Below are 18,234 nucleotides of genomic sequence, written 5' to 3'. Positions count from 1 at the left end.
TCTGGGAGGGTTGAGAAAAGTGTAAATCTACATCAAAAATAAAATCAGGTGCTTTTAAGAACAAGATATACCTGTTAAAAAAAAAAACCTCAAAAGTTGTGCTGTTTCCATCAACACAGACGTTTCAAGATTTGGTTATTACAGAGATTTAAAACCAAATTGAAAGTCTTTTTCCCATGACATGAATTTTAAATAACTTTAAAAAAATAAAGTTCTGAAAACCAAGTTTATTCATCAAAGGAAAACAGCAGTTTTTAATTTCACAGGAAACAAATCAGTAAAAAAAATCGTATGTTAAGACATTTAAAAAGCAATGAAGGCTTCTAAACCCAGAACTAAATGAAAGTAATAAAAAGTGGCTCAAAAGCTCTACTGAACTGTCTTCAACATGGAAGAAGAAAATCAGACGTGCCCATCTTGACTTTTCCCATCACTCCACAGCCTGTGTACCTGCAGTTGCTGAGCTGCACCCACTCTCAACCAGATCCATCTGCAGTTTAAAATGCAAATGAGGAGTTGCTTTTAGGACAGTCCCATTTAATCACTCTCTTCACCGGAGTCAAAAATGTCACTGAGTCGGAAAGCCTTTTTCTCCTGACTGGCTGATAAATCATCAGAACTGAGGTGCTTTTTTCTTAACTGTTCTTCTAATTCTGGGAGCTTGTATTGAAACAGAAAATCCATAATTTCTAGGGGGCAAAGAAGAAAAAAAAAAGGGAAAAAAAAGTATTTTAATTGGATCTGTAAGGGAACAGAAGCTCACAGACAGAAATTTAAACGTTATGTTAAATGCACAAAATGTCTGAATTGTTCTGGTCACAGGGGCTGCAGGGACACCACTGCATACAAACATGCAAAGATAAGTTAAAATGCACAGTCAGAAAACTTTTAGAGCCAAGGCATTAAAAAGAAGAGGTTCGCATGCACTGCGCAAAGACGACATTGGAAATTATAAAACAAAAAACCAAACATTCAGTAAAATAAGCATAAAGCCCAAATATTTTAGCCAAGTAGGGGAAAGTTATGTAGGAATGTGTGTAAATACAAACAGCTGGGATACTGACCAGGAAAAGTCTTTTTTTGCCAAAAAGGGACAAAGGAGACTTTAAGCCTATAAAACAGGGCTTGGAGATAGGCTCCAGTGACATCTCTGCAAAGAGAAGAGGTCAAAGAATCAGTGGTGCAATGAACTGTCACAAAGCTTGGTTGTTACCGAGTCACCCATTCATGAAAGTGATGCCAGTTAAAAAATATCTTTAGGTAGAAAGGAGGGAATTCAAACTGTAATTAAAACAGGTTTTCAGGACAGCAAATCCCCTTGAGGGTAAGAACCTGCACGGTGCCATCGCACACGTTAAATGAAAGTATGTGGAAAAAGGGGAAGTTCAGCATTCACAGGACTGGTAATCTCATATTCAACACTCCTTTAGTTGGAAGACAACTGTTCTATTGTATTACACAATGAAGAGTTTCCTGATGTGGTTAAAAGCAAGTTCCAGATCCTGTAGGGATGGTTTCCTGCTCAGTGATATGCCAGGATATACACGTATGTTGTCAAACTGAACAAATGCTGTGGTTACAGAGCTCTAAGAATTTTGATTCATCTGCTTCAACTACCCTTTCTACCCATAAAAAGAGGGGGGGGAAAGGTTTACCCAATAGCATCACAGAGTTCTTCCCAGTTTACTTCATTGGCATCCTCCACTTTCATTTCATACAGCCTGCAAAGGCAAGACAGGAACAGATTGCAGGCAGAATTCAAGGCAGAATTCAGTGTCCCCAGCTCCCCCAAGTCAGAAGGCACAGGACATTTAGCCCAGAGTAAAAATGGTTGCAAAACACATATCGAGCTGCAAGCAGGCTGTTCTCCCCCTGCAAGCTTTTATAAACCATCTCAGAACCAACATCCCAGTGCCTCTGAACTGTACCTTTTAATGAGAGTGATCTTGTTCTGTAATCTCTTGATCCATATATCTAACTGCTGCCCCTTGGACATCTTCTCTACCAGAATTGAATTCCTTTGAAAACACACAAAAACAGGTTTCTATCATTCCAAGCATCCAGATGCTACTGCTGTCACAGAGAGGCAGAAATCAGGCTTTGCTATCACAGCAAAAAGAAAACTTAATCCAGCTAGCAAGGAGTTATTTGTCTCAGACACATTTCTAACATTACACATCCTACCAAATGATCATGACAGCACAAAACAAAGAAGAAATACTCCCCAGAACACATCTGATTCTCTCAGGTGAGTACAAACCCTTACCATTTCTGTTTACATTGTCTCCAGTATCGACTCCCCACTTTGGTTTCAATCTCAGTCCATGGTAGGTGCTGGCACAGTTTCTCGCGGTCAACCCAGAGATCTCTGTCTGGCTGTTCCAGTGAGGAAGATCTTCCATGTTCCACTCTTTTCCTTATCACTTCCTTCACTGCATGCTTCAACTTCTGGACCTCTTCCTTTCTCCAAGGACCGTAATTAATAGCTAAGATTGAAAGAACACAGATTGAGGTGTAATTTATCATAAAGGATTAGGAAAAAAGGCAAAAAACCAAGTGTTTCACTTTGTGTTGTTATTATTTATAGACCAGCTTCTTAACACACCTCCTAGAAACTCTTCTCCACACCAGACTTGAGGGTTCAGCCTCATCACTAAAGATGTGTAGGGTACATACAACATCCAGTTCTAATATAACTTCTCAAATTGCATTACACAGAATTAATGGCTTTTCTTAAAATCACATACCTGACTTGATTTCAGAGAATTTCATAGCAACTGAGAGGTTAGAACGGGACATCAACTCAGAAATCTTCTTCCAGTCGTTGCCATGCATAGCCTGATACTTCTTTAATTGTTCTTTTTCTTCCTTACTGTACCTGGTTGAGGAAATGAGCACAGCTATAAATTCAAACCATTTCAATCTTTTATAAAAGAGCTGTAACCTCTACTGTGCATGAAGTCACAGCAACTGGCATAAAGAGGAAACAATCTTCATTTAAAGAAATTGTTAATGCACAAATAACCAACAGATACAGATATGAGCATTCAGAAACCCTTAAATGATTCCCTTACCTTCCTTTATAATTATTGGGGTCAAACATCTTCCTTGCTCTGTAATATATCAGCCTCCAGGGTCGAGGTATGCCCTCAGCTAGAAGGGAAAGGATCATTTTTAAGAAACATTTCTCACACTGCTGAGGCCATTTAAAAAAACAAAAAAAAGCCAAAACAAAACAAAATCAAAACCCACCACCACACATTTTCATGACTGTGCTGCCAAGAACAGATTCTTGCCCAGCAAATAAAGCACCTGAAGCCATAAAGCCCAAATACAAGTTTAAAACTCTTTAAGTGTTACTGGTCTTGATATTTTATCTCTAAACTCTTCCTACCTGAGACCAGGTAAGAACAGAACATAATACTGTGAGGATTATCAACAACACCATCATCTCACCAGCATGCTCCTTTTTGGACCAAATTCAGCAATATCAGTGCTTTTCAATAAAAATCAGTTTAAAAAATATATCATGGCATCACCAGGCTGTGGAATGGAACATTCAGTTTAAGAAGGAACTTAAAGACTCACAGATTTTCGTACAGAACTCGTGCTCTGTCTTGAGGCGATTGATGGTTTCTTTATCTTCTGGATACCTGGAAGTGAACAGGAGTTTCTCAGCACTGTCTATCCCACTGATGGATAAAAATTCTTCAACGTTTTTCCGGATTTGATTGTTTTCCTTCTGGGTAAATCTGCCAAACTTGACAGCAACACCTAAAATATACAAAGGTAAAATAAAAAAGAAAGTCAAACCTCAAGTAGCATCTTTTATGTGTTTCAGGTTTTAGCTCAGGTTTAACAAGAGGTCAACAAATCCAAAGGGGAAAAAAGAAAATTGAAAGAGTCAAAAGAGTAATTTACACAAAAACCAGAAAATATGTCAGATGGAATGAGGTGAACCACAACAGGCACAACACAAATAATTATTTTCCCTCTGTCAAAACATGAGCACGGCCCTTCCTCACTGCAACAGTATTTTAGAGAGCTCACCTTGTTTTTTAAACTCTTTAAACCTTGGCAGGTCTCTTCCAACCATCTTCTTGATGGAACCATCTGAGATATTCTCCACGTGAGGAATGAACTCTTTCAATTCTTGCCTGGCAGTGTCCAAATCCATGAATGAAGACGTGACAGAGTCCACGTATTCATCATCATCCACACTCACCTCATCAGAGGCTGCCATCTCAGCAAAGGAGCCGTTCTGGCTCTTCTTTTTATTTGATGCTGAGGGTTCTGGGGTCCTGCTATTTAAAACCAAAACCAAACATAAATACACCACCAGAACTCCAAACCAGAGGTTTTTCTTAGCATCTCTGCCACTAAAAGAATGAACATGGCCATTCATTAAAGAACAAGGAACACTTCACACATCCACCCCCTTGTATTTCCAACTTTTTAACACAGATATAATTTATTACCAAATGTCTATACTTACAATAGTCAAAGAGCTTTTTAAGGTTTAGAAAATCCACAAAACTCTCACCCTTGGCCATACTGAAGAAATAGTGTCTCTTGCTACTACTGGCACACAGATTTTTTTTCCATCTGTCCCTTTCTAGTGCACTTATAGTGGGTTCTAGACACTGTAAAAGCACCAAGAGCTACTTACAAGAACATTTGTCTGCACAGAACATTAAATTCTTTAGCTAACCTTACTAGTTGCTTCCAAATTTAACACATGAACTTCCTTCCTCCCCCCCCCTTTTTTTTTACTAAATATGAATTGTTTGAACTTATATTTCTACATCTACAGCTTTTAGAAAGGAGGAAAGAGCCCACACTGAAAGCAAGTGTATTCTTACAACTTGTTATTCTATTTCCATAAGATAACTAAGCTTTTGAAGTAGTCTCTAACATCTCAATGTGCTGTGTAAGTTAAAAGTTTTTCTTTAAAAAACATACAAAACACAACGACGAAAAATCTGTGGACCCAAAAAACCATGACAAAGCCCCACATTTTGGGGGGTGAAGGAAGGAAAAAAAAAAAAACCCCACACAGAAAAACCTCCTAAACTTACATCTCATCTGAGTCTGAAGAACTTTCTTCAGAGACTAAAGCGCTGCTTTTAATTGTCTTTTTAGCATATCCTGGTGTTTTCTGAGTTTGATTAGGTGCTTTACTGGGTGTGGAAAAACCAGCAGGCACCTCCACTGAGAGCTCACTGGTGGCAGAAGCAGCATCAGAGTCACCACCCTTGTGCCTCTGCTCCTCCTTGGCAGGTAAAGATGACCCTTTGTCCCTTGCTGGCCTGTTTCGCCCTGGAGATGATTGGTCAGCAGCTCCATCTGTGTCCTCCTGCCCGTCCTGGGCACTGCTGCCTCTCCTCTTCTTCCTCTTCTTCTTGGGTTTCTCTCTGCTGTTCTCGCTGCCTCTTTGGGAGGGAGGCTCCTCGTGCTCCTCACCCGCCTCAGGCAGCTTTGCTTTCCTCTTCTTCTTCTTCTTCTTGGAGGATTTTTTGATGTACACATAATCCATAGTGCTGTCCTGGCAGCCCCCGGGGCTGTGCTGGTTCACCAGCACGCAGGTGACATCGCTCTGCTCGTCCGTGCTCTCGCTGCACTCCTGCTTCCTTCTCTGCTTCTGGGGAGCCTCCACTCCTGTTCCATTGGTAATCTCCTGGTCCATTCTCACACAATAATCAGCTATGGAAGCCTGCTGCTGCTTTTTCCCCTTGTTTGGGGCTTGTTTTTTCTTCTTCTTGCTGCCCTCCTCACCCTGCGCTGCCGCGTTTTCCAACAGCAGAGGGGAAGCTCGCCCGAGCTCCGGGTCACCCCCACTCCCATCATTCCCACGCTGGCTGTTGCACTCCTTGTGTTTTCTCTTCTTCTTCCTCTTCTTGAGGAAATCCTGGCCTTGAAAATCATCTGCACGTGCCATTCCTTTCATTTTTTCTTGGATAAAAGACAGGAATTTTATTAAGAGTGTGGTAATTTACCTACCATGACCCACGTTCAACTGTACAAACCCCTCCCCCCTATAAAACAAACAACAGAAAGCACAAAACCCACTCAAAACTTTAAAAATCAAATGCTTCATTTTACCTTAGGAATATTAAATAAAAACACTCACTTTTCAAACCAGTTGGTTTTGCAAAGTGCCTATGAAAAACTGACGCCTTCTCTGGGGAACAGATGTGCATCACAGCTGGACTCAGCCTGAAAGTGCCTTCCTGGAACACCAAAAGACACACTTTATTAACTATTAGTTTGATTTTGAATAACGAAGCACCGTCAGACTGTCATGATGAACTCTGTTTTCAGCACCGAAGCACCAACAAGTTAAAATTAACAGAGACATATGAGACTAATCAGCATTAAAACCCAATTCTCTAATTAGAAACTTTCTGCCGGGCCCTGCCCGAGCTCAAACCTTTGAATTCCGCAGCCCCGGGGCAGTCTGCAGCGCCAGCCAGCACCGGGCATCACCGGCTCGCGAGGGCCCTGCGGGCAGACACTGAAGAGCTCGCACCCAGCTCGTCCCAACGCCCCGTTACCGATCAACCCGCCCGCAGGCCCGGCCGAGCGCAGGGCCCCGCCGCAACCCCCGCGCCCGCCCTGCCACTACCGTGGACACGCGTGGAGCACCCAACGCGTTCTTGGCGGCGCCACGACCTCTCAGTCTACTCCGGGACCCCCTAAAACCCCTCAGTGACCCCCCCACCACCGCCCCGAGCCCCCCACCTCCACGTGGGGTCCGCCCGCGCCGCCGTCCCCCCCGCGCCCCGCGGCCAGCGGATCTTCCGTTCCCCCAACGGAAGCGGCCCCCGGCCGGAGCCGTGAGAGCGGCGCACCGCCCGTTGCCAGGGAGACGGAGGACGCCGCGCGCGCCACGCGAGCGGTGGGAGCGGGATTGGGACCGGGAGAGACCCCCCCCAGAACCTGGAGTGGGACTGGGAGAGACCCCCCGGGACCGGGACCGACCCCCCGGGACCGACACTGGGACTGCAGAGACGCTCCCCGGGACCGGGGCCGCCAAGAGACCCCCGGGACCGGGGCGGGGACCACTGAGACTCCCGTGAAGAGGGACCCCCGAGAGCCCCCCGGCCATGGGTGGGGGCACGGCGGGGCGCCAGCGACGGAAGCCAATGACCTTGGCCGAGGCGGGCCCGGGCACCGAGAACGAGCGGCTCGGGGTGATCCGGCTCAGCATGTTCGAAAACCCGCTCATCATCAAGGTGAGCCCCGCGACCCCTCCGCGAACGGGACCCCCGGGAGGGCGGGGGGGTGTCACGGTTCCCACGGCGGCTCCTCGGCGGAAAAGCTTCCCGTTAAAGTTGAACACGGGACGGGGACATTGGGTTTCCTCGCTGCTCCTTCGTGTTTTAAAGTCCCGGCGGTCCCAGAGGGTGACGGGTACAGAGTTCTCCCTCGGAGGGTCGGGGGTTTTCCCGGTCTGTGGTTCCACTGTCTGGGGAGCTCGGGGACAGGGATGCCTGGTTGACAGTGTGGTGATAGGTCAAAGGCTGGATTCAATGATCTCGGAGGGCTTTTCCAACCTTAAGGATTCTGTAATTAGGATTTTCAGACCTGCTGTAGAGGCTCTGGTCCCTTGACAAACTCCTGACGGTTCTCGACTTGTACCCCCCCCCCCCCCCGCTCACCGGCCGAGCTCGAGACTGGCCTTACAAGGTTTTAGGCATCTCCCTTCGGTTAGTTCCTCCTCCTCGACCCCCACAACCCACAGCAGGTGCCGCTTTAACCCCCCGCCTGTCCCGGACCGAGGAGCAGCTGAAAGTGCAGCTCCCGTCCCCTGGATGGCACTCGTGGAACAGCTTCGTGCCCGAACCAAGCGCTCCCAGCCCGGTCCCCGGCAGGGAGCGAGCCCCGAGCGCTCCGGGCTGCACCGGCTCCTCTTTTCCCCTTTCCCTGCCGAGGTTCTGCTCCAAAGCCTTGTTTTCCCACTGCAGCCAGTGGTGGGAAAACTTTCCCACTTTAACCACGGAGTTCAGCTCTTGAGCTCCCTCGGTAATCGCCCCCCCGGCTTGGAAGTCAGCCATAAAAAATTTGGAATGTCACTGAAAATTTGAGTCTTTGCAATGTCCAATAACTTTTCTTTCTTTCTCGTGAAACTCTAAAAGTATGTTTGGAAATTGTATCAGGCAAAGTAAAAAAAAAAGAAAAGAAAAAAAAAGGAAAAAAAAAAAAAGAAAAAAGAAAGCAGGCTTGGCATCAGAATTCAAAAGCAGCTTCACCTGTTCAAATCCATGGCAGGGTGTGGAACTGGATGAACTTTAAGGTCCCTTCCAGTCTGGATTCCTGCTCTGTGGCCAGGTAAAACTAAAAGTAGAGCAAGTTTTGGAGAAAAAAAAAAATATAGTGTTAAATTTTAGCATTCTGGACAATTCCCGTTCTCTCAGGGCTTCCTTGCAGGTAGGGATGTAAGGAGATTTGCATCCACCTGATGGAATCCTTGAGCCTGGAGTAACTGGGCTGTTGACAGGGATGGTTCTACTCTTGGAACCAGCGGTAATTTCACCTCGTGGTAGGTTCTGTTGTAAAGTTTGTGCAACGAGCTGCTGCCCCATTGCCAGCTGCCTTCCCACACTGTGCTGTGCCCCAGCAAGTGCTGGATTTACCAGGGTGTCCTTCACTGCCAGGAGGTGACAGGGAAAGGATGGCATTTGACTGGGTGAACACTGGCACTCGGCCAGTCCCCCTCACTGGGGCACACACTGGCACACTCGCAGCATCAGCCCTCTGCCACATCTCCTCCTGCTTCCAGCTGCAGTCTGGAGCCTCCTTCCCTCCAGGAGAGCCCTGGGGACCAGGCATTTCGGAGACGATGGCCAGCAGGTCCCAGCCCTCCCGCTGTGTGGGGCCACCTGAAAACCAAGGACACAGAGATGGTTTAGAGGAAAGGGACAAAAGGCTTTGAGACAACTGCTGCTTGGACAAGTGCTGCTGGCAGCTGAGAGAGCATGAGGAACACACAGCTCCTACTGCTGCCAGTCAGACCCTCTGGGCAGCAGAGACAGGAACCTGAGGCCCAGGAGTGATGGATGGGACACTCGGTCCCCAAAACCTTGGTGGAAGTGTGACAGACCCCCCACTTTGCAGCAGCCAACAACGGGATCTGCTGCTTTCTCTCCCAGTTCTCTTATGAATCTTCTAAATGTGGCATCAGATATCCAAATGAACCACTGCCCAGACTGTTTCTGGCTCTGCCCAGCCCCATCCCACCAGGATGTGTCCACACACACCAGCTATCACAGATTAAAACCACCATCTTCTGACATCAAGATTTCTAGGGATAAATGCTCTATTTTTCTCTGCTAGAATGTGTTTTAATTAATCAAGGAGTTAAATTAGTTATCAATATATATATATTTGCTTGCAGCATGAAACTGAGGGAAGCATTTCTTCTACTGATGCCAGTGAAAAACTGAGCAAAGCATTTTTGGTTTGTTTTCACCAATAAAAGCCTTAGCCAAGCACTTTTCCAGTACAAACTTACTGAAAACTCCTGTGTTCGAAAAATAAACCAGCTCTGGGAAGGAGATAAAGAGTTTACCACCCTTAACCCCCGGCATGCTCAACAGGAACTGCAGAAAAAGTTGTCCATAGAAGTTTGGGGACATTTATATTAAGATCTTCTGGACAATATGGCATAAATAAGTTCCAAAGTCATTGTGTCACCCCTGTGAAATCAGACATATCTCTGGGGTGTGAAGGTAAATGGAGAATTCAGCCCCACGTGCCAAAGCATCCTCTTACCTGTTTAAGTGGAGCCACAGGACGTGCCGAAAGCAGGGAACTGCTCTCCAGGAAATGCCCTCAGAGCCCCAACAGCATAAAAAGTTGTCTCAGAACTGGCATTTCTGAGGAGGAAAAGGAGGATGGTGAGAGCAGGGGAAAGGCTGGCACCAGGTCTCAGTCCAGGCTGCAGGAGAGACAGAGATGTAACAAAGACAACTGCTGGAATGTGCATTACTTGTTTTAAAAGCTGGTTATTTACATGAAAACTGATGCCAGGCTGTCTTTATTGGTTTGAATGCCAGGCCATTTAGGATTCATTTTCCTAAGCTTCCTTCTGCAGCCCTGAGGGCTGGAATTTTTTTCTTTTTTTCCAAATAGGATTGAACAAAAGCTACAGGACTCCAGCAATAAAATTTCAGTAGCTGCAATCTCCAGAAGAAGAATATATGATCAAAAAAAAAAAAAAAGCTCACAAAACCATAGGAACTGGCACAGGAGGGTTCAGGAATCCCTGCTAAACCAGGGAGAGTGAACTGCTCTTTTTGTGGAGGAAGAGGAGGCACAGGAGAGCTCTCCCTGAGCTCCCCCAGGAGCTGCTCCATGCCCAGGGAGGGTGGGGGTAAGGACAGGGCACCAACCTGGGCAGGAAGGGAAGGTGCTAAAATAGAGGCTTCCTTAAAAATACACCCATGGATGCTCAGAGAGGGCTGAATGAGCCATCAGAAACGCGCAGGGGTCGTGTCTGTGTGAGGGCTGGCACTGACAGGAGTAAAATCGTTGCCTTTCCACAGGGCACCCAGGCAGGGATGTCAGATCCCCTTATCCCTGCTCTCCCCCAGGGAGCTGGGGCTCCAACCACAGCTGAGATCTCAGAGCTGCTTCCACGTGGCCCAGCTCTGCTGCTGCCATCACATCTCTGAGTGGCAGCTTCCAGAGTGTTTGGATAACTTCTCTCAGGTGTTTGCTTTGATGATTTAAATAACTCTAGTTTCCTCTCTTAACCTGAACCTGATTTAAATAACTCTAGTTTCCTCTCTTAACCTGAACCTGCTCTCAGCTGCGTGGGATCAATACATCTGTGGAAAATTTGGCCAGGGACCAGGTTTTGCTTTGTCTGCTCAGGTAAAGGACCCCCATCACACAGAGCAGAGTGGCCACAAGTGCCTTGAGCTGCATTTGCAAGAAGGTTGTCTTATTTGGTGGTAATTATACTATTTACCTCAAATCTCTGCATGTGCTGAGCATCCTGCCTTCTGTGCTTCCTGCCTGGGGACACTGAGGTTTAATTAGTGTTTAGGCAGCATTTTGTGTGCTTATTACTGTTATTATTATTATATCACTCGTACCATTATATTTTTTGCAATCTAAGGCCAGTTGTTGTGCTTTTAAATATGTATTCTGAAATGTCTACATTGTACAGCTCAATAATTCATTAGAGAAATAAGCTAATGAAGGGCTGGTTAGTCAAATAATCATTAGGTTTGGTTCTGGGCTTTCTTTCCAGTGCTCTGACTTCTAAGGGTTTTCTTCTCAGCATGAACTCATTTAAGATTTTTAAATGAATTATTTGGTACACTAAAAATTAAACTCCTTATGAGCTTTAGTGCCCTCCCATATTTTGCACAGACACCACTGAAATAAATAAGGTATTTCCAAGAGGCAAATAAACATTCTGCATGAGCGAAAGGAGTGTTTATTTTTTAACTCCTGGTTATTTGAACACAGGCACTTGGGCAGCTTGCACACTGCCAGCTGTGATTCAGCAGGCAGAGGGACAGCACCAGCAGCACCAGGCACTCAGAGCTGCTCACCCCCAAGATCCACATGCAGGATGTAAAATCAAGCAAAAGGGCATTTTGCTCCTTTATGTGAACAAAACAATGCAAATTGGTGAGACTAATGAGACCAGAAACATTACAAGGTGAATGCCTTTTATGTTCGTGAAAATCTTCTATGTTTATTTGTCTAATACAATGGAAATAAAGCTTCAAAGGCTCTTTGATTTAAAAGTGCATTCTTGAAGTCAGCCAGCCCCGTAATAATGGTGAGACCAAATTGTTGCATTATGACCCCAATGGCAGCATTGTCATAGCAGAGAACATCTGTACAGCCTCTTGCCTCAGTTGGTGGTGATGTAAAAGCAAAAACTCAGCCAGAATTTTTGGGCAGAATAGGGAAAAAAAAACCCTAAAATGAAAAAGGGTCACAAATGGCTCCAGACATTCACAGAGCACCCAGAGCTGCAGCGGGATATAAATTTTTATGATGAACCTAAAAAACTCAGGCTTTATTATCTGAAAGATTTAAGAAACTTTGGGGGGAGAGCCACCACCAGTTTATAGTGCTGGCCCTGAAGCACACTAAGGCAAGAGATTATTTTCAGACTGAGGCAGGGATATTCCAAATCCTGCCAATATGACCTTAACCCACCAATCCTTCTCCAGAGACACCAACCCCAGCAGACTGAGAGCAGCACCAGGGATCCAGCTGCAACTTGTAAGAGCACAAGAATAGCTCTCTCCTCCTTCCTCTCCATCCTCAGCTTCCCACTCCACCATCAATAAATATCCCTCCTTGTCTAGAAGAGGCACCAGAAAGTGTCCTGAGCACAGAGGAAAGGCTAGGGGGGACTCAGTGAGCTCAGTTCAGGACAGGAGGGTGTTGGACAGGCAACTGGGGGGCAGCTGCCCAAGGAAAAGGTGAAAAGCTCTTTATTTTTACCTTTCCCACAATCATCCCCCCCTGTTTTGAGTGCTGCCTGGCAGAACACAGAGCAAACAGAGCACCTTCTCAGCAATCACAGGGACCAACGTTTTCAGCTCCTCATTTTTGCAAGTTTTTAGCCACACTTTCCCCAAGGGCAGACTGCTTCCCATTCAAATTCTTAGAGATGCTCTTATGCCTAATTATTGAATTTGAGAAGCCTTTTGTCATCTTGCAGGGATTGTTTTGTTCTTGCTTGGCTGCTCACATTGTACAGATTAGACAGAACCTGTATTTGTGAGAATTATTTTCCTTTTTAACCATTTGTCCTTTATAAAATAAATTACACTGACTTTTCTACTCACATTTATTTGAAGTAGCATAGATAAATGAAAGTGGGACTCTATTACCAGGTTTCCAACAACAGCCTTTAAGAAAACTTCAATATCAAGGGAAATACCTCTGGTTTGATTTGTTTAAGCAAACCAACGCAGGATCTGTGCCTAAAAATCTTACAAGTGAAACCTGATTAAAAATAATAGTGTAACTCCCAGGCCGGGGGAATAAAAATCAGTAAAGCAAACACAGTGAACCTTGTAAAGAGCAGAGTAGCCTGAAAAAATATCACTGTTTCTTTTATGAGGAGCTTCGGGCTGCTCGCCCAGGTAGAAGAGCCCCTTTGTTTGCAGCTTTTCAACTTCCCAACGTTTGCCGTCTCCATCACCCTTCAAGCTCCCGGGAGATACCAATGGGATGATCAGGAGGTGATTGTAACTCCGCTAATTACCACGTATTATGGGGTGTTAAAACCCCAGTCCAGCCTGAACCAAGTTTCCCCCCATGGGCTCCATCCCTCATCCCTCATCCCTCATCCCTCCTCCCTCCTCCCTGCCGGGATCTGTCCCGCCGCTCCCTCTGCCCGGAGCCGCCGAGAGGGGCTGCAATGCCAGCCCTGCCACAGCCAGGGAGCTCAAAAATCGTTCCTGGCTCATCCCCAGCGCCGAAAAGCACAGTCCCAGTTCGCAGCCGCGCTTAGTTAGCATTTAGATAGGCTGGGCCGGGGCTCTCCACAATAGGCATCAAAGCTGAACTCTTGGTGCAGCGAGAGGGATTAATTTCTTTAACCAACATGCCTGATCTGGCCCTATCTCATTACCCTGCCTTGTCAGTGTCGATGTTAGATTTGATTGAAGATTATACCATTTAGGCCTTTCCCCCTGTTTTCCACAGAAATCAGGCCTATTGAATTGCACATTCTTCCATGGGCCCCTGTCAATACTCAGTGGCCTGAGCCTCTAATTCTGCTTCATTTAAACTTCATCAACTTTTCCAATCAAGTGGAAGGATCTGAAATAGGCTCCGTAAGCAGAAAGGCCCTTTTTTCCTTTTGTCAGATAATTTATTCTGTTTTCTCTTTCTCTCCCCCTCGCTTCCCCACCTCTTTCTCTTTTTCTTCTTTTCGCTCCCTTTCCCTGATGCTGAAAATGAGATTACAGTATTTAAATGACTATGATAATCAATCGGGGGACCTTGAGCCGAGATTGAGGTTAATTTTTCTTAGCAGAACAAAGAAGCGTGATGCCATCGGGGATTTGAAGGTGCAATCTGTGTTTCATGCTTGTATTCCTGCCTCCCACACCCCCCCACCCCAACCAGAAACTGCAGTTTTAGGAGTCTTTTCTTGTTTCTAACTATGCAGTTGTTGTGATTTTTTTTTTTTTTTTTTTTTTAAGAGGCAACCCCTAAGAGAGAAGAAATGTAATTTTGGGCTGATAAACAGCTAACAGCTTTCAATCAACAATTTTAATAAGAAAAAAAAAATCACTTATATGGTGAGACAGCACATCTAATGAAAATGCTATCATTACCTTCTTTATTTTTAAATATATTTGGAATAATTTTCAGCAGTGCTAGGAGTAGTCCTTCCAGCCCGCCCAGCAGAGTTGGGAACTTTTAACTGAATCCCCCTTTCATCCAGCCACTCTTCCTACTGAGCAGCTTTCTTGGTTGCCTGGAAAAAAGTTGAGACTTTTGTCATGATTTTGCTAATCAGAAATGGAATCGCTTATGTTCTGCTTAGAACCTGCCTTGAAATGGCTTGTTAAGTCTTTAGATGATGTATTTTTGGTTGTAACACGCCAGCATTCGCTCACCTGGATCGTTCCCATTCCCTGCTCTGGAAGAGAGAAAGAGAAAAATATGCATTTCTTTGCTTCCATCCTAGCTGTCTTGTCAGTGCTGTTTTACATGCTGCCACCCAATGTTATCTTTTATTTGTGTCAGGAGAGAGGATTTGACAAGTTCAGTATACAATGTTCATTTGGCAAGGCAAATTTTTCATACCAATTTTGAGTAGAAAATGAAACCATCTTTCAACACAACGAGCGACATCATTTTTGGACAGACTTATTATGAGAAGAAGAATTGCAAAACTTTATTTCCCTGCACGATCCAAAAGAAAAACAAACCTGGAAATGAGACATTTAAACAAACAAACAAACAAAAAATAATAAATGCGTGTATGAATGTTTGAGGCCACCAGTTTGTTTTAGAAATAAAAAAAAAATAACCACTGGCTGCTGTCAGGTAGCTGTGGCCTCCTTTTTGTTAATCAGGTGCTGCTGAATTTGGTTGCATCATAATGTAGCTTTGTTTCCAACCTTTTAAGCTGTCAGACGATTGGGGAAGGCAGATCAGACCGACCTGAGAAGTTTGGCAGCTTTTGCCAAGCAAAATAGTCTTTAGTCACCAGTGCAGGCTGAGCTTTGGGAAGGGGCTCAGAGCCAGGGAGGGACCAGGGGCATTTCAAAAGGCTCTGGGTGTTTTACCTCTCCCTCCACCCCCCAGAATCCCAAATGTAACTTCTGGCAGTGCTAAACACTCTGAACAAGCCAATTAATGGCAAACTCTCGCTGTAGATTCTGCTGTCCCATGTGTCTCCCAGCAGGTTCCTTAGGGATGAGCTTTGGTTTCTGACAGGCCCCCACCACGATGGGCTTCTGCTCCGCCACAAGGACTGGCTGGTGCAAAAACTGCGTAGGGAGGACACAAGACAGTGAAATAAATATTGCCTAAGGAAGACCAGTGCATTAAAAAAGGGCTGTCAAACCTTCAGTGGGTGACAAGTTCATTTTAGCCCCCAGGATCCCTGCAAGGTTGGGAGGTGCAGCCTGGGAGTCATAAAAGTCCACGGGAAAAACCTCAGCCTGGGGTGGGAATTATTGGGAGGCTCTCTGATGCCCCAGCTACTCCCCACTGGGAATTTTCCCCCCACCAAAGCCCCAAGATGCCTGAACAGCCTCACAGACTTCTCTCAGGCAGTGGTTTGCTCCAACAGTTTCCTCTCTTTAAGCAAATGTTGACTCACCACGGGGAAATTAAAACTCCATTAGGCTTTGCCACATTGTAGAGCAGACCCCATTACAGCGGGCGAGCTGCAATTAATTGGTTTCCTCAGATATTACTTAATTCTGGGAAGGCACAGTTAGATGGGAAGGACAGGGCTGATCTAAACAATCATTTCCTAAAATAACATAATCTAAATAAACTAATGAAGTGATTACATAGTTATTAATCCAAATATGAAGAAAGAGGCAAAAGAAAATATTGGGTATATAACAATTTAGGAAGAACAGTGGAGTTAATACCATTCTGGTTAGACTCATCATGAGGCAATCAGCATTTGTGCTTAGGGATGGATGCTGGTTTAGCAGATTAATTATATTTCATGCAAAAAGCTGCCATTTCAAAGAGTCCCATCTTCTGCTAATTTTGGCCTGTTGTTCATTCTACTCAACTTTTCAACACACAGATGGAAGGGGCCACTGCCTACGTGGCAGTGCAGGTTTGGGGGTTGTTTTTTAAATAAAGTTAAGTTTGGATTAGGAAATGTAAGGCAAAATAACCACAAAAACATGCTCCCTTGTGTGCAGAGAGTACAATTACTAATTTGAAAATATTCTGGCGCAGGGAGGGCCCTGCACAGGCAGTCCCTGTGCAGAGAGGCAGTGGGGAGCTGCAGGCTGGGGGTGCCTGGGCAGCAGTCCCTTGGGTGCTCTGGGGGTCCCCAGGGCCGTGTGGGGTCCCCCAGCCTGCTGCCAGTGCAGGGAGCAGATCCAGGCATCTCCCTGGGAGCTCTGCTGTGCAAAGCTCACTCCCTTGCATTATCAGGGCAGAGAAAGGATTTGGCTTCAGGAGAATAAATAACTAGGCCTTATAAGTCATTAAAAATGTATTACAAGAAAAATACAGTGCAGCTATAAATAGAAAACAAAGCAACTCCTATATAAACTTTTACAATGACTGTTACTCAGACTATTTTTCACTGTCTGGTTTTAAGGGAGTTTAGCATCTGTGATCTCTGGAGGCTGAGATCCCTTGAAGTCCTGGCAGCGCTCTGGTCTCTGTGAGACTCCCCCAGTTTGGATGGTGGCACTGGGTGACAGTAGCTCAACTCTGGGACCTGCTCAGCCTCTCGGAGCTGAGATGGAGACAGAGGTTCTGGTCAGTCCCAAACTGGAATTTTGGTGTTCCTCTCCTTTTTTTTTTTTTTTTTTTTTTTTTTTTTTTTTTTTTTTTTTAACTGGAAATATTTTAGTTGTTTCTAATTCCCTTACATTTGTGACAGTCTGACACATAGCAGTTACCTCCATAAAAGATATCACCTCTCCCTGCAAACCTCCACAGATACAGACCTTGACTTAATATAAAATAAACTCTATATAGAAAGACATTAATCATTCAGTGGTGTATCATTACTGTCTTCCTTTTTGTTATTAAAAATAATTCACATAAGTAACATCAAGCATTCAGAATAATTTTGAAACCTTTCTTAAGGAATGTACACCTTTTTTTGCCACTCTTATCTCCACATTCTCTTCAGTGCTCCAGCTGAAGTCAGGGCAGGCTTGCTTTCAGGGGGAGAGGAACTTGGTATTTTCAGACTTCAATTTTAAGATCTTTTGTCCTCTGTCAAGCAATAAAGTGGAAGAATTAAGTGGTTAATACACCTTAATGCAACGTGGCAACTCAGCAGCAACTTTCAGCCGTGGGACGTTAGGACTTTAAAGAATCAAATCCTGACTGTGATCCCGACACAAAAACTCCACCTTTTGGTATTCACAGCACTTAAACTCCCACGTGTAGCTAATAGGTTGCTCCAAGGGAAAGGCTGAGCTGCCTTGGCTGGACAGTGATGAACAATTAGAGGTTGCAGCATCCAGGTGTGCTGAGGAATCCGTAGTTAAATATTCAGGTCAGGGAAAGTAGGCCACAGATCTAAAGGGGGACTCCTAATAGCTCTAATAATCCTAATAGAGTCCTAATGATCCTAACAGAGTGGTGGCTTCTTGGTAAGGAGGACATTTTGTGCAGCTCACATCTTAAAAAATGGGATGTTTTCAATCACTATTCTGCTGGACACAAAAGAGGGAGGTCCTGTAGTGTGGTCCAGAATGAAAACGTTCTGTTCGTGTGCAGGACTGGAAAATATCCAGGGGCTGGGAGGCAAGATCAGATCTTCCCAAGTATTGGGGTATTTAGGATCTGTTTGGTTCCATTAATGCATCTCTGATTCAAGATCCTGCAAGAGGGTGAGAGATCTTGGTTGCATCTAATCCCTGATTGCAATGTAGTGACTCAGTTTGGGGTCTTGTTGCCCACCTCCCTCCTACGAGGTTGTTAGCGGGCTGCAGTCCCTTTAATTTGGGAATTTTTACAAGTAATTCTAACCTGGGATGTTGGAAAACCTGTGACCTTATCTCCCGTGTCTATCCC

General features: G+C 45.1%; 2 protein-coding genes across 2 annotated transcripts in view; one reads left to right on the top strand and one right to left on the bottom strand.

The window, feature by feature from the left end:
• Positions 1-6,226, bottom strand: TTF1 (transcription termination factor 1). The gene is made up of 11 exons (XM_027911628.1): positions 6,131-6,226; positions 5,079-5,952; positions 4,051-4,301; positions 3,589-3,774; positions 3,075-3,153; positions 2,748-2,878; positions 2,267-2,486; positions 1,929-2,018; positions 1,656-1,721; positions 1,065-1,150; positions 1-689 (listed from the first exon to the last, which is right to left on the bottom strand). Exons 1-11 carry the CDS (start codon positions 6,198-6,200, stop codon positions 538-540), a joined length of 2,205 nt encoding a protein of 734 aa, XP_027767429.1. The 5' UTR covers positions 6,201-6,226; the 3' UTR covers positions 1-537.
• A 778-nt stretch (positions 6,227-7,004) lies between these two features.
• Positions 7,005-18,234, top strand: part of CFAP77 (cilia and flagella associated protein 77) — a 57,152-nt gene continuing 45,922 nt past the window's right edge. The window contains exon 1 of the mRNA XM_027911629.1: positions 7,005-7,235. Within this exon, the coding sequence (XP_027767430.1) occupies positions 7,107-7,235 (129 nt within the window). The 5' untranslated portion in view covers positions 7,005-7,106. The remainder of the gene's footprint in view (positions 7,236-18,234) is intronic.

This window comes from Empidonax traillii, unplaced genomic scaffold (genome assembly GCF_003031625.1).
Source record: "Empidonax traillii isolate 1590-97213 ecotype Southwest subspecies unplaced genomic scaffold, ASM303162v1 scaffold34:size3740991, whole genome shotgun sequence".
NCBI classification, from domain to species: Eukaryota; Metazoa; Chordata; class Aves; order Passeriformes; family Tyrannidae; genus Empidonax; species Empidonax traillii.
Note: the sequence above shows the minus strand (reverse complement) of the source record. Positions and strands in the feature narration are given on the sequence as shown.